A 15035-nucleotide genomic window follows, 5' to 3' on the forward strand; every position below is an offset into this window, starting at 1 on the left:
TAGCATAAAATATGTTTCTTTTTAGTTAAAAATGAATTTCTTTTTCATCACAGCCAAAGTTAAGAAATGGATGAATTTCATATTAATAAAAAACATTGTCAAAATGCCTAGGACAGTAAGTAAACACATTGATCTCTCATAACCATGATATGGCACAAACCCAAAGACATGGAATCTCAACATGGCAAAGCCAAAGGACAAACAAAGGGCATTTTCAAAATAAACAAATCATTTATGGTTAATTTCTGCAGGCCTTGAGGCTAAGCATATGGTATGCTTATAAAGTGCTATCATGTATATTAAATAAAGACAAACAGTATTTAATAATTGTTACATAATCTGATCTGTTACTGAGATGATTTTGGAAATGCTGTTGGAAGTTGATTGGAATCACTTTCATTTGCTCCTTTAATTTCCTTCCAAAAATAAGCCACAGTATTTATATGAATTTATATGAATAAATAGTCTATCAACAGTGTATTGGATCTCCAATCCTTCAGCCATTCAAATAACAAAAGAATGACTCCACAATTGTACAACTGACTGATGCAAAACAGTTCAGTTCCCACCAAGAGCATTAAGTGGATCATCAAATATGTTGCCTGAATCTGCTGTTGCACTGGTGTCCTGGGATGGCGAGGTTTTCTTCGATTTTTTGGGAGCCTTTGTCACTGGTTTTGCTGTGCTCGATGAGAAGATATCATCTTTAGAGAAAAGAAATGTGGACAGAATATTCTGTTAAACAATGACAATTTTAAAAGATTTCAGTTGTTGAAATTTACTAAGCCACACAATACGCACAAAACTAGTGTAATGTAAATAAAACAGAAATGCCTGCATGTTTTTGTTTTTTCGTAAAGTGCTTACCCATGTCATCATCAAATATTGACTTGGTCTCCCCCTTCTTCTTGACCTTCTCTTTTGGTCTTGAAGTGGCTGTCAGGTCGGCGAAAATGTCAATGTTGTCGTCAAATAAGCTGGCATCAATGGGCTTCTCTTTGTGCTTCTTGTGAACTTTAGGCACAGTGGCTACTTCATCCTGGGAAAACAGAAATTCAGCCAATAAGGGAAGACATGACCAGTGCTACACGCTGGCACAGAAAACCTTGTTGACAGTTTTAACATCAATGTGATAATGAAAGTACCTGGAAGATGTCCTGCTTGGGGAAACTACTGCTGCTCTTGGTGTCTTTACTGGCTGTGGATGTGGGGGTGGAGCTGTTGCTCACTCCAAAGATGTCCTCTTCATCATCATTATCTTCTTCCATAAAGGAAGAGGCCTTGGCCTTCTTAGTAGCTGACCTCGGCTTGACCTTCTGGAAAAGGTCATCTCCTTGGTCGTCAAAAATGGACGGAAGTGTATTCTTCTCTTTGTCTTTCTTCAATATTGTGCCGCTATCGGCCTGATCTTGTGCAGTCGTGGTAGTGTGTCTGGAGGAGGGTGTGGTGTGTTTTGTGACTGAGGCGGCTCCGAAGACACTGCTGGAGCCAAACAGGTCGTCCTCATCAGGAGAAGGCAACACCTGTCTATTGCTGCTCCCCTTACTAGAGTCTTTCTTTCCAGGGTTTGTGGATACTGGCAATGTAAGGACAGAGGGTCTGGGAGAGATTTCAGGGAATGAAGGTTGAGAAGGTGAGGAGACGGGAAAGGCAGTGGTTGAAGTCGAGTTAGGTAGAGTTGGACTGGCTAGGATCTGGGCAGACTGGCCTGGGGAAGGTAAGACTAAAGCAGACAGACTGGGGTTCTGTCCAGGCGTATCCTCTCCCACGCTCTCTTCTTTATCCTCCACAGATCTCTGGGCTGCTTGCTGCCTGGCTGCTCTGGACTGGGGCCTCCGGCGCACAGAGCCTTTGGTACGACTCTGCATGAGAGAAGATGTATACTCACAACAACAGGAACTTATCCAAGAAGGCAGTGGAAAAGCAACTGAGAGGACTCCAGAGAACACTGACACAATGGGCCTCATGCAGGGAGCGATATACAAACAAATTTTCTCTTATTTTTGTTCGTATCCACGATTTGTTCTTATTTTGTTAGAACCCATTGATTTCTGGGATTCACTAATGTTTTCTTATTTTTGCTCTTCTCTTAGGTAAGAGAAAATTTTAGAGTGGTCGAGAGCACTCTTACCAAGATAAGAAAAAAACATCTCGTTTTCACAGTCCACAAATTGTTTGTCCAACGCAAGGAAACATAAGTTTTAAATTTGAGGAACATTAAAAAAAATGCATGAATATCATATAATCAAATTTAGATTATTATATGTTTTAGAGTAATTATAATGATTGGATTATTAAATTTGTGGGCTACTATTGATCCATTGATCCCAATTAAGACTATAAAAACCCTTGGATGATATTGCGTGCGTTCAGCTTCTGAAAGGCTTACATACTGCTCTTAGATGCTTTGGCCATCCAGGCCTTACGCAGAGAACGCGTTTTTAGAGATCGCACAGATCTATTTTATGAGACAGTTGAATGGCTCCTGAGCCGTTTCAGATTGCCAAGAGCACTGCTTTTAGATTTGTGCAATACTCTGGAGCCTCAAGGTGGCATCTCTCCAATTCTTGGCCATGTGCCAGAGTATTTGCACATGGCACAACACCTGCCCTTATATGGTGTTTAGGGGGCTAATAACAAACAATCGGCCACACGCCTCCAATTTATGATCAAGTGGGATTCATCATTCAGCACACCTGGGTAAGAGCAGATTTGGATGGTTAAGAACGTTTGGTGCATCTGGAGTTGACTTCTCTTATTTTTTCTCTTAACAGAAAATTAAGAGAAAATATAAGAGAAATTTAAGAGAATGTTGTTGCATGAGGCCCAATGTTACAGACTCCAAGACCCACCTTGTTGGTGCTCTGCAATGCAGTGACCTGGACCGGGGTGTCGAAGCTCACCCCTCCCTCGCTGTCTGTGTGGGGCCCCACAGGAGTTGTGACGGGGCTGGGGCTCAGGCTGGAGCTGGACACCCCAGAGGAGGAACCAGGGGCCAGGCCAGGGAGCACACTTACGGCCCCGGGGATACGGGGGACAGCACCGGGGAGCAAAGCACTGGGGTTGATCACCAGATTGGCCTGGGTGTGAAAGGAGCAAATGCACCCATAAAGTAATTCATAAAGGCTAAAAAGACATCATGAGCCCTAGTCAGACTATTAAAGCAGATAGTCTTTAATCAGAGTTGAATACATACTACATACATGCATATGCCTCAAAGCTAAGCATTTTCAACTACAGACGTTAACCCTCTCTACTCATGCTTCCCAATGTGGTCCCAAGCAGCAGATCAATCAGAGAGGAAAACAAGAACCCAGGAATGTGGATGGAAGAGATGCAAGAACAAGATGTGTGAGCAACATCTGGTGAAATTGCAAGAAAGGGTGAAAAATGCTTTCAGCTTCGCAAAAATCAAATAAAAGCAGAGCTTTATCTTCATCAATTAGACAGCCATGCCATCTTAGCCAAGCTTTTAAGTCAGAATGTGAAGAAGACCAGACATTTTTGCTTCAAGAGAGCTTCCAAGAAACCTCACAAAGGGGAATATGAAAGCCTCTTCAGAAGGAATAAAGGAGTGAAATGTCAAAAAGAAGAAGTCTTTGAGCCTTTGATTCAATAAAAACAAAAAGAATTACTTGAAGTTTTCCAATCCTTGACGAGGGATCTCTAGGTTTTACAGGGCTTGATGCAGGCTTCTGTGCGGTTACATAACATTGCAGGTTCAGAATTGACACTAATGGAGGCATTTCTTGTGTTCACCTAGAACCAACCCCTTCGATGCATTACTATATCTCTAGCAGTAAATTAAGGGTGTCGATAGATACAGTAACATTGTATCAAAGAGTATAAAAACAGCTAATACAAGTAACATCTATTCCTAGATGAAAAAAGCACATGACCATGCAAGTGTGTACATACTCGCCCAAAGAAACAAAGCAGTCCATGATGTGATATGGAGCTACACTATATTCTTATAGTAAACGTACCTCACTCTCTGGCGTCGATTCTGAGCTTGCAGCTTTCAGAGGCGCTTCGCTGTTAGGCTTACTGGGCTTTTCTGCTACTTTCTGAGCATGGAAATCAAAGGGGAAAACATGAGACAGAGTTGAAAGTTCTCCCTGTGGCCTCTAATTTAGAGAGGATTTGATTAGATGACTTTTTTCAGGGAGCTGATTTTCCTTCTAATGTACTAACATACAACGCCTGGGAAGCAAGACTCCAGCTAAATTCTAACCACCAACAGAATCATTGAATTGCTACCGGAGGAACAGCTTTGGGCTTGATGGAGCTGAAGAGGTCATCCTCATCATCATCTGCGAACAGACTCGGTGCTGCCGGCTTCACTGAGCTGAGCTTGGCACTCTAAAAACGCAAGTACACACAGTCGTGTATCATCAAGGCTCAATGCATCGGGAAACACAATGCAGCAGATTAACAGATGTGTATTACACCTACAAACACAGACAAAAGAAGATACACATACAGATAGCATATCTGTTTGACTGACCGCCGCTTTCCCTGAGGTGGCAAACAGGTCTACATCTGGGTCATTGTCCTTCTGCTGCGTCTGACTGAACAGCAGTTCCTCATCCTGGAACACACCTGTGCTCTTTGTCCGCGGTCGCTCCTCTGTAGGCTGGAAGCAAAATATACACACACATTAATACAACCTTGACTGCAGTAGAAACAATGTTTCATGTGGATTTTGTTAGTAGATGTGGGGGCAAAGGGTTGTTTTGGTTCTGGGACCCAGGATTGCTCCCTGGCCCATTCCAGGATCAGTTCAATCAGTGCTGCAGTTTAAGAAAGGCTAATTTTTTTTGTATTTTTAACAGGGACAATGCACATTAAGAAACATTACTGTAAATGTATCAGATTTAGCCATAAGGCTAATTTTCATCTGCAGTCCCTGGGCAGGATATTGGCTCTGTATATTTATATCCTGATATGTGGACAATTGAGCTAAAATTGCAGGGTTTTTTTGTTTGGAACAGGCTGACCAGTAAGGCTTTCCTAGCTGTGGGGGGCTTCTGCAGCAAAATCAATGTAAAGGAAACACAGGGCAGTAAATTTTGGCTGAACTCACTTTGAAATATGTTTGTGTGTTCCTGTGAATGTGTATGGAAAAAAACAAACTTTTCTGACGTTTGTCGTGAATCTCTGATAATCATACAAACCTTTAGTTTGTTTCTGGCAGTGGATTTACTGGGAATACAAATCGGATCATTCCAGTCTGTGTCATCTTCCTCCTCCTCCTCATCAAACAGACTGACAGTGTTTGGTTTAACTTTCTCTTCCTTCTTCTCCTCGTTCTTAACATCTGGTGGTGGGCTGTCCTTGGAGAGGAAGTCGCCATCTCCGTCAGTTTCATCCAGTGGGCTCTTGGTCTGCTTGTTGGCGAGAACGTCGATGCCTCCAAAGAGACTGACTGCTCCAACGGGCTTCTTTTTAGTTTCACTGCTCTCTGATGCTGACGAAGGGAGCTGCGCCTCAGGGCTCTTTACTGCTGGCTTCTCCTGCTCTGAAGGCTTGTCCTCTGCTGCTCTCCTAGAAGCTGCAGCCTCCTCTGGTTGCTCTGTGTCAAACAGGGAGGGAGACTGGGAGGCCACAACAGTGCTCTGAAGAAAACGGGCAATAAAATAATTTGATTAGAGTGAGACAATGTAGTTGAAATTGCACCATAAAATAACAATTCCCCAATTACATTATATAACACTGTTGCGTGAAAACTTGGTAGCGCTTTTGGTGATTTTCCTGTTTTCTGTTTAATTTACCGTTTGCAAAATAACGATTGACATAGTGATCCACAAATCCGTGCTTAGCATCCGTCTGCTTCCTCCGACATGTTGCTCCAACAATTCCAACAGTTCCAACAGAACCTCGGACACCGCACTGAGTATGGCTCAGAAGTACAGTACGGCTTTTGTTGCAGCGGTTTGTCTCTGACAAGGACATCACACGGTAAAAATGTTTTTTTGCAGAACCACTGAGTCAGATTGTAGCGTCTATGGTAACGTCCATCTTCAAAGTTTGTCAGATAGCAACAGTAACTAAGGGGGGCGGGAGTTAACATAAATGTTGCAAACGGTCAATTGAAGAGTTTCATGGTCCTCTTGGGGTTAAGAAAATTCTCTGACCGCTTGGGCTTCAAAATCAATTGGATAATGTCAAAAATGCATCGCCATAAAGATAAAAACGAGGCTGTTTTTCTTGGTTTCTGAAGTTGACATTTTGGAGATACAAACTTTTGACCCGACAGTGACGCATTATGCATCTATTTTTGACTTTTGATCCATCTTAAAATATATCTTAGCTCACTCACTTTGGCAGCTGGGGCTGCAGTGTTTGTGCGGACGACAGGTTTGATGCCAAAGAGGGATCCTTTATCTTCATCATCATCACCCTCATCTTCAAACAAGAGCGCAACTCTCTGAGTCTTCTTCTGGCTGCATCAACAACAGCGACAGGAGGGAAGGGGAGATAATATTCCTCGACATTAATAACACAACATACAGGTGAGAGCCGAATCCTTGCTTCCTGTTTTATTTTTCAAAAATGTGTACTTTATTCAATAAAGGAAGAAAGTGATATCTAAGAATTTGAGTACCAAATACACAAGTATGATCAGTAAGAAGTACACATTTGAGATCCACAAAAACAGTGTGCAAACATTTTTTGCTATTGTTCAGTTTGTGTGAAGGAATTATGAGTGTGTAATACTTCCATCCAAAAAAACAAACTTCATAGCTTCCTTTTGTCCCTCATATACCATAAATCTCAATACCTTGACTCTTTTGTTGTAGCAAAAAGGTCATCTTCATCATCGTCAAAGAGGCTGCTGCCTTGCGGAGGTGTTTTGGCACTGGGGAGACTGGAGGGGGCGCTGGCACTGGGCTTCATCCCTCCTGCCTTGGTCTCTGGCTTCCCTGCACTGGGTTTGGAGCCGATCCACTGGTCCTGCCATTCACACATTCCAACAAATAATGTATCATAATAACCCTTCAATCAAAGAAGCTACAATAAAATATTACTTTCTTTGAAGAGCTCGTTTGTTTTCGGGACATTTTAACAAACATTCTTAAATTACTTTTGTTGACAAGGTTTGCCTGTCATCCACCAATCCACAAAAAAAAGAGGGCACATTTCGCAACAAAGTATCTTTTCCCTCAGTTAATTCAATAAAGTAATGAGAATAGAGTTTTTGTATTCACTTACCTCATCATCACTGAAGAGGGAGCTGGATACAGTCTTCTTGGGTTGCGGTGTGGAGGCTTTAGCTTGGTTAGGTTTTGGTTTAGATTTAGCTGCAGATGCAAACAGATCCTGCAAGACGGAAGACAAGATGGTAGTTATACACTTACTGCAAAAACAAGCTTAACCTACTTCAGTTTTGGTCAGGCATGTGAAAGAATATGTCTGTTTTCCCACCTCTTCTTCATCGTCATCAAATATGGACAGGGAGGCCTTGCCGATTTTGCCCTGGCTTGTAGGTTCAGGCTTGGACTGGCTCTTAGGGATGGTTGGAAATATCTGTGGACGCAAGGCGCACAGTCATTAAGTAAAACATATCATCACCGTTATTACTTTGATTACCAATGAATCTTAAGAGCCTTACTTGTGCGTCTTCGTCATCAGAAAAGAGGCCTCTGGTCTGGGGTTTCTGAGTCTGCTTGGTAGAGGCCTTCCCAACATCTGGAGCCGGCCCGTTCTGAAACGCACAACACCAGGATGAAAACTGAATGAAAACAGCTTTCTAACCCTTCTTGAGTGGACAAGGTATTATTCTTGAATGAAAATATTGGTATGGTACACCCAACAAGAACTAAACTAGGTCAACAAGAGTTAGACAACAATCTATTCAGACCTCCTCTGATTTCTCAGACTCCTCGCTGGTAGACGGCTGACGTTTTTTCAGGCTCTCAGTGAGCAAGTTTTTAGTCCCAGGGCCAAACATGGAGATGGCCCCCGCTGGCATCTAAACACAACAATCAATTATCATCAGCAAAGGAACTCTTCACTACAGACAAAAGAAAAAGCACACTGTTGACATACTGTGCTGATTATGTGACTAACTATTAATACAAAGAGAGCTTATTCTGAGAGTGAAGAGCAGAAGAAGTCGTCAAGCTAAGCAGTTCGACTCCAATGACATGTCTTTACCTTTTTCTCCGGGGGTTTAGCCTGCTCTTCCACTACCTCCTTCTTGCTCTGAGCTGGAGGCGGGGCGCTGTAGCTCTCATTGAATATATCACCATCCTCATCATCTTCATCAAACAGGTCTATGGCCTTCTTGGGTTTGAATTTCTCCTGTCCAGCTGAGCAAAGGAAAGTGGTTTTCAAGTAAGGATCCCATCTGGACCTGGACCGAAGCACTAAATGGCCAATTCTCACACACTTACCAGAGCTTGACTTCTTCAGGCTTTTACCGCTGAAGAAGTCATCGTCCTCTTCCTCATCGTCAAATAACCCGCCTGCTGCTCCTCCTCCACCGCCTCCTGTAGGGGCCTGTTTGGGGGTGGCCTGGGTCTTGGGTTTAACTGGCGTCCCATTCTCCTTGCTCTCCACTGAGTCAGAGTCATTCCCTGAACTGAACAGGCTGTTATCTGTGGGGAAAAAAATGATGTGGTTTGGTTGGAGGGAGGATGATTTATCAGCAGATGAGGCAGTGGTTTCAGCTGTCACAACGTCCAGTACCTGGGAATATCGAAACGGCACCCGGTGGAATCTTCTTTCCAGGCTTGCCAGATTCTAGCAAGGGAAAAGAAAAGTAAACAATCCACCCACTAAAATGACTACTGTTGGTGAAGAGTTAATATTGAAGGAACGCCTTAGTTGATCTTTGAAAACCAATATTTATTCAAAGCCATGCATGACAGCAGGGTGGCTTTCTGGTTTAACAACCTGTGTACATTATGAGTGTGTATCTCACAGTGGGATATACACACTCACAAATTTCTAATTACACTGTGTGCAATGTGTGGCAATCTGGTTGTCCAAATTCTTTAATCTGTCTGTACCTCTCTTATTTATATGGCTTTGTACATATTTGTCTGGAAAGGCTGTCTTACCTGCGGTGTGAGCAGTGCTTTTCGTGCTTTCATGCAGTGCTTTTTTTTCTTCAGACGCAGGAGGTTTTGGTGCCTCAGAGAAAAGATCACCCTGAATGGCAGAACATCATACAACACAGGTCAAACTGTGGCTGGAGCCCAGAGTTTCTGTCTAATGTGCAACTGGAATCGACAGAGGGAGCAATGACATGCCACTGAGTTCATTATACCTCGTCCTCATCGTCAAACAGGCCTCTCCCTCCGCTGAAGAGGCCACCTTTCCCTCCAAATGGAGAGAAGTCATCGTCATCCATCTTTGGTGGCTTGAACATGTCATCGCTGTCATCTTCAGCTGCTGTTACCAAGTAAATAAACAGAATTGAACAACATACTGGAAACTTTGTGACTGCTTCTGAAAAAAACTGAAAAGCATAAATATACATTGTGATACAAATCAAGTGATGATGAATGAGTGTCCTACCCAGTGGCCTTGCAGGCTTTGGCTCTTTCTTGCCTTTACTTTTCTTCTTGGATGTCAATGCTTCAAGACATGGCATGGTAGAAACAAAACATCCATGAGCATGCACATGCAATGATGGCACTCCTCACTGACGGATCTCTTTCAATGTAAAATTAAATTAAGCGCCACAGCACCTTGATGCTGAATTTTCATAAAAATGAAACATGACGAGTGTGAGGAACAAAAAAAGAAATAGTGAAAATATTCTGCTAACTGGTAGAGAAAAAGACAGACTTACATGTGCGATCTCCCTCTGGTTTGCTAACTGGTTCACCTTTGATTCGCGCCGCAAGCTCATCAGCAAACGACGATGAGCTTGTGTTCTGAATGTGACACAAAGACTTACATGAAGAAAGAAGAGAAATAGTATACATGAATATTCCCTCTAGTAGCCAAGTAACACATCTGCATGATTTCAGACTCAAGCTAAAAATAAGCCACTCACACAACTACTATGGTTACATATCATATATCTGTTGTATCAATTTAGGTCATACTCTAGCCAACAGTTATGACAGGCATACCTTTTTGTCATCATCATCATCATCATCATCCTCTTTGTCTGACTCTCCAAATATGTCAGAATCCTCATCCTCCTCTTCATCATCTTCATAACTCAACATGGACGACTTCTACAGGGGTGCAGGGAGGATCCAAAATCAGGGATTTGTTTACAATGACCTAAATTTAAAAATGAATCTTTGATACTGGGTTTGGCAAAGTGAACGCCAGCTCACCTTCTTAATACTGCCATGACCCTCCTCCTCCTGGTCAAAGTCCTCATCTGAATGCTGTTGATATAATTACCATAAGGTTTCACTTTACTGTGTAAGATATGAACTATATATTTTGACAAATGGTGTGACTCTTTTTTGATCAAAAGAAAGATTTAAAAAAAAATCTTACAACTGCTTCTTTGCCGTCATCGCTCTCGATTACACTGTCTCGATCACTGTCGATGGACATTTCTGGAAAGGGGTGAGAATCATACACGTACATGAGAAAAACAACTATATGGTATGAGTGTTGGCATGTGATGAACAGTGCGTTAAAACACTGCCGAGGGTATATTACCATCACTAGAGAGATCACCAAGTCCAACATCATCTTGCTCCATGAAGGCCTGGGAACCAATAAGATATGGAAGGGGCCTGTCCACATAAAGGTCCTGAGAATATAAAGACAGAGAAAGGCACAGAGAGTAAACCACATTAAAGTATTTGTGAAGTATTTGTGTCATTTGGAATGACCCTAGGAAGTGAATAAACGAAAATGCTGACGACACTAATAAACAGCACAATCTCCCTCAGTGGTTGTTTCCGCTTTCCTGGCTCAAGATTAAGAGCAGGAACACACCTTAGGCTCCAGGATGGCCTCCACTCTGTCTGTGGTCTCCTCATCCTCCGAGTCCGAGTTTCCTGCTTTGATGTCCAGCTGCTCAAAGGCAGAGTCCAGCACCCTCAGACCATAGTTCACCGCTTCCTGCATCTTAGGGATCAACTCTGCCTCTTTCTGCTCCCGAGTCTTCTCCTGAGGAAAAACACATGTGACAGGTGAAGTGGTTTACAGGACTTGTAGGTAACGTGTGTGCCAAGTTTATACACGTTACATTTTCTATTGGAAAAAGTAAGGAGAAGGATGGATGAATTATTAATACCTGCTCAGGCTGCTTCTCCAAAGCCTCAGCCTTGGGTACAGGCTCCTCTACCTCTTCATCATACACTCTCTGATACAGGAAACAAAGAAAGAAGGCTGTTTTTACGAGGTAACTTACACCATCAGATTTTCACTCCCCAAAAGTAGAATTAACGGATTTAGTATGTAAGCCACAATTACAATATAATAAGTCAAATTACAGTATAACAAAACAGAACTAATTTGATAATACATTACATTTTCTATGAACTGTGTATTGGAAAGCATGAGGAAGTCGTTAAAGACAGAGTGCAAGCAGCTGTCTGTGGCCTTGGTGTCACGAATCAGACTGTCCAGCTGCTTTTCAATCTCGTGGGTCTTTGACAGCATTCTCTGGGAGAAGTCTTGGAGGAACAGGAAGAGCTGTGAAGAGGGGGACATATTTATTGCGTCAGCCACAATTGCAGGGTTCATTTCATTACCCCAAAGCAGAGCTCATTACACAGTCCTCTCAAGTAGCAGTAACTCTGGAGGCAGCTAGTTGAGAAAAGATGATGATGAATCATCAAGTTTGCTTGGGCTATCCCAGAGCTGAAGAGCTTTCTGACTTACCCCTGAGTCAGCTGCCAAGGACCAGTTGGCACTGGTTTGTCGCATCTCTTCAAGAGTCCAGGGTCTCTCCCAAACCTGAGCATCTTTCCCCAAGTGCTCACTCTGCCTAGGGCCATTCGCCATTCCATCTGGCAACCCGCTCATCTGCAATCAGATCACTTGTTGCTATTGATGTAATTAGTCATTTGAAAAGGCGGCTAAGCAGCTGACGTTACTAAACGTTGGCTAACTAATGTAGTTTCACTCCTAGACTGTAAGCAACACAACACGCTAGTTCGCGCTCAATACAAGTCTGCACAAGACACAGAAAACCTGCTATGTGAGCACATAAAGTTGCCGAAATACAATATCCTTCAACTGGCTTTCACAACCTGATGGAATGTTACTCTGCTGCAAGAAAAAGCGGGGACAGACTGCTGTTTGGCTAGCTAGCTAGCTTAGCTAACAGGGTAGCTAATGTCAATGTTAGCTAAAACCGTTCAAAGAAAGAGAGAACAAGCTGTCCACCCAGATTTAAGTGATCCAATGCTTACCTTGAACACCTCGGGTCTACTGTTGTTCGCGGTGGTAAACTGTGGTCAGAAACGACGTAAATAATGAGATCGATTATGCTAAATTTGGCCTTTTCCTCATTGGTCTTCTGACAGGTCAGCCATGTTCTGTCTGCAGACAGTCACCTGACTACCGTTGCCTAGCAACCCAGTGAAAGTGGGGCGGAGTGGTGACCAAACCAAACCAAAGAGGCGAAGCCGAAAACAAACAGCTATGTCATAAATAGTAGTATGGATTGATTTCAGCTTTAGTCGGTAATTACCTGTGATGATCATCCGTTAGGCTACTTATCTTAGCCGAAGAACATTCATGATTTAAAGTGCACAAAAATGACAATTATTGCTACTCCAATCCAACATGTATTCACATGTTCAGAACTGTCTCCAAAATGAAAGAGAGCTATGGCACAAATTCATGTTTTGGTTCGCCACACTCACAGAGCTTACTGGTTCTACATTCACCTCATGTGCATACATCACAGATGGAAAGATAACTTAAAATGTGTGTAGAAACACCCAAATGTGTGTAGCCATGACTGATGTGCACTCAGGCCTACTATACAGCCTGACTAGAATGTCTAGTTAGTTTATCTTCTTGCTCTTCAGTGGATTGCACAGACAAAAGAGCTCAGGTGGAACACAGTACCACAGGGCAGGAACACTTCTGAACATGTGCAAAATGTAGAGCTCAAAATTATTTCAGTTTGCTCTTCCAGGACAATCCTGACTTTGACCTGTCGGATGCAAACCCCCAATGGCAGATTGGATTTAAAACAACCTGACCCACAGCTAAAGATATTCTACAGCCAACAGGACACACAGGAGAGGCTTATCAGAAGTGTCTTTATCACCCATAACATCAAAAAACACCCAGAGATACACTGATATCTATGCAGAACAAAGCAGTGGAGCGTTTCATTCCACCATTATTGCGCTATAAAGCTAATCAGTGCCCATTTAGTACCAGGTGTTTTGTACCAAATCAAATTACAGCAAGTATGCAATGTACATCAGTGCTGTTATGGGCTCCTCATAGTTATGCTGTTCTGAGAGTATAGTCTAATTTACTGTGTGTCACATGAGACAGAAGACATTACAGAGATCAGGTTATAGTATTCTTATTAGTTCATATTCTAATTAGCTGTTACATTGTTATACTGTGGGGAATAAACACTCAAAGAATAAAACATTCATGAAATAGTTGTTTTGAATGTCAGCAGAGTCACAATAACATAATTTGAAATTACATTTGTTAGTCACATTAAATATGAGCCACATTTGTGTCAAAGTCACATTTCACTGTTGTGAAAACCTCCTAACTCCAGTTGGTGATTTTCATGTTTTTATTTCAGTTGAAGGATTACATGCTCCTCTAGGGCTAGACAAAGTCCTACAACCCTTTAAGCTTATAAAATCCTTTCAAAACTCATGGGATAAACTCAAACATGTATTGTGGTCAATCTGTAAACATTTAGGAGATACACCTAACAGTGACCCAACAGTTGTATACAGTACTGAAAAAGTATTGTGTGTCAGTGTATTGATGTTTGTACTTTCACTTGGCTTTGACTCAAGTAATCCCCCCCCTGGTTTATAGAAAACTTGTATGAGGCATTTTGCAATACTGAATTTCAGACTTCACTGTTGCTGACATACATGAGGGAGCGGCTCATTGTTAAAGGGAAGAACATTTTCAGACAGAGGTGAAGAAAAAAGGCCAGACGCAGCACTGAAAAACAGACACTAGCTGACACACAAGCTGTAACCAAAACATCTAGCCTGTTTCTAACTTCAACTCAAAAATCGACAGTAAGTATCTTTATATTGCAAAGGGTGAAAGTAGCAAAAGAAGACCTTGACCTAGCTGAGTTAGTGAAACAATTTGTTATCATGGTATTGTAGCTGTATAATTCAAACCTACACCACTGAGGACTTTAATATTTCACGAGGATATTTCAAGTGGAAGGTTAGGAGAATGTTGGAGAAGATTAAGAAGAAGTTGTGTTGAGAGTTTCAGCTGGAATATAGGTTTTCCAAGAGCAATGAACCTCTTAATTTTAGATGAAAACCTCCTGTAAAGCCAAATTATGTCTCTGACCTCTCATGAGAATAAGCAAAATATAACCCTCCTCCCTCCAAGGAAAAGAATATGATGATCTGAACTAACAATACCTAAAGATTGCCTGAGAAGGAGACTGAAACAGATACAAATTCTACAGCAATGCATGTGACAGCAGTGAAGAGGACATAATCAGATACTTTATTAATACCAACATGGAAACCCAGTATGCATTGGGCAGAAGGCAGGACACGGCCTGGTCCACCACAGGGCAAACACAGATAGACAGACAATCAGTCACACTCATACCAGCGAATTTTCAGTCTCCAATCCACCTGACTTGCATGTCTCTGGAATGTGGAAGGAAAATGTATAAAATCATGTTATTCGCTCAGTTAGAGTCTGCATTTTCCCATAGCCCGTAACAGAAGACAGATTGAATAATGTGCATGTTGTTAATCTTTACATTACTTAGATTTATGTAACTTACATCCATATAAATGCACAGTTATAAACATGTTGGCCTAAGCATTCAGTAACATTTCAGATGATACTGAGCAAGAAATAGTGTTGTGTTTCTGAAGAGGTTTCATTCCCATATTCCCAGTCCC

At 42.1% G+C, this 15035-nt stretch overlaps 1 protein-coding gene across 8 annotated transcripts; it reads right to left on the reverse strand.

The window, feature by feature from the left end:
- washc2c (WASH complex subunit 2C) lies at positions 1-12485 on the reverse strand. Of its 8 annotated transcripts, none has more exons than XM_071526580.1 (31): positions 12348-12485; positions 11815-11958; positions 11461-11625; positions 11225-11293; positions 10924-11097; positions 10642-10735; positions 10474-10535; positions 10305-10358; positions 10092-10199; positions 9806-9890; positions 9529-9588; positions 9278-9402; positions 9069-9159; positions 8695-8748; positions 8400-8603; positions 8161-8315; positions 7865-7975; positions 7616-7708; positions 7429-7530; positions 7216-7323; positions 6785-6957; positions 6323-6446; positions 5178-5618; positions 4508-4636; positions 4261-4362; positions 3987-4067; positions 3636-3695; positions 2853-3080; positions 1146-1862; positions 868-1039; positions 1-704 (listed from the first exon to the last, which is right to left on the reverse strand). In XM_071526580.1, exons 2-31 carry the CDS (start codon positions 11956-11958, stop codon positions 559-561), a joined length of 4431 nt encoding a protein of 1476 aa, XP_071382681.1. In that variant the 5' UTR covers positions 12348-12485; the 3' UTR covers positions 1-558. The 8 variants fall into 8 exon arrangements, with proteins under 8 accessions (XP_071382681.1, XP_071382674.1, XP_071382676.1 ...); XM_071526573.1 differs by having other exon boundaries at positions 4484-4636; XM_071526575.1 differs by having other exon boundaries at positions 9806-9908.
- Positions 12486-15035: the final 2550 nt, after the last annotated feature.

The sequence above is a fragment of the Centroberyx affinis genome, unplaced genomic scaffold, assembly GCF_046629955.1.
Source record: "Centroberyx affinis isolate AG114_WGS23_722 - 3 ecotype Tasmania unplaced genomic scaffold, CSIRO-AGI_Caff_v1 ptg001434l_1, whole genome shotgun sequence".
Classification (NCBI taxonomy): domain Eukaryota; kingdom Metazoa; phylum Chordata; class Actinopteri; order Beryciformes; family Berycidae; genus Centroberyx; species Centroberyx affinis.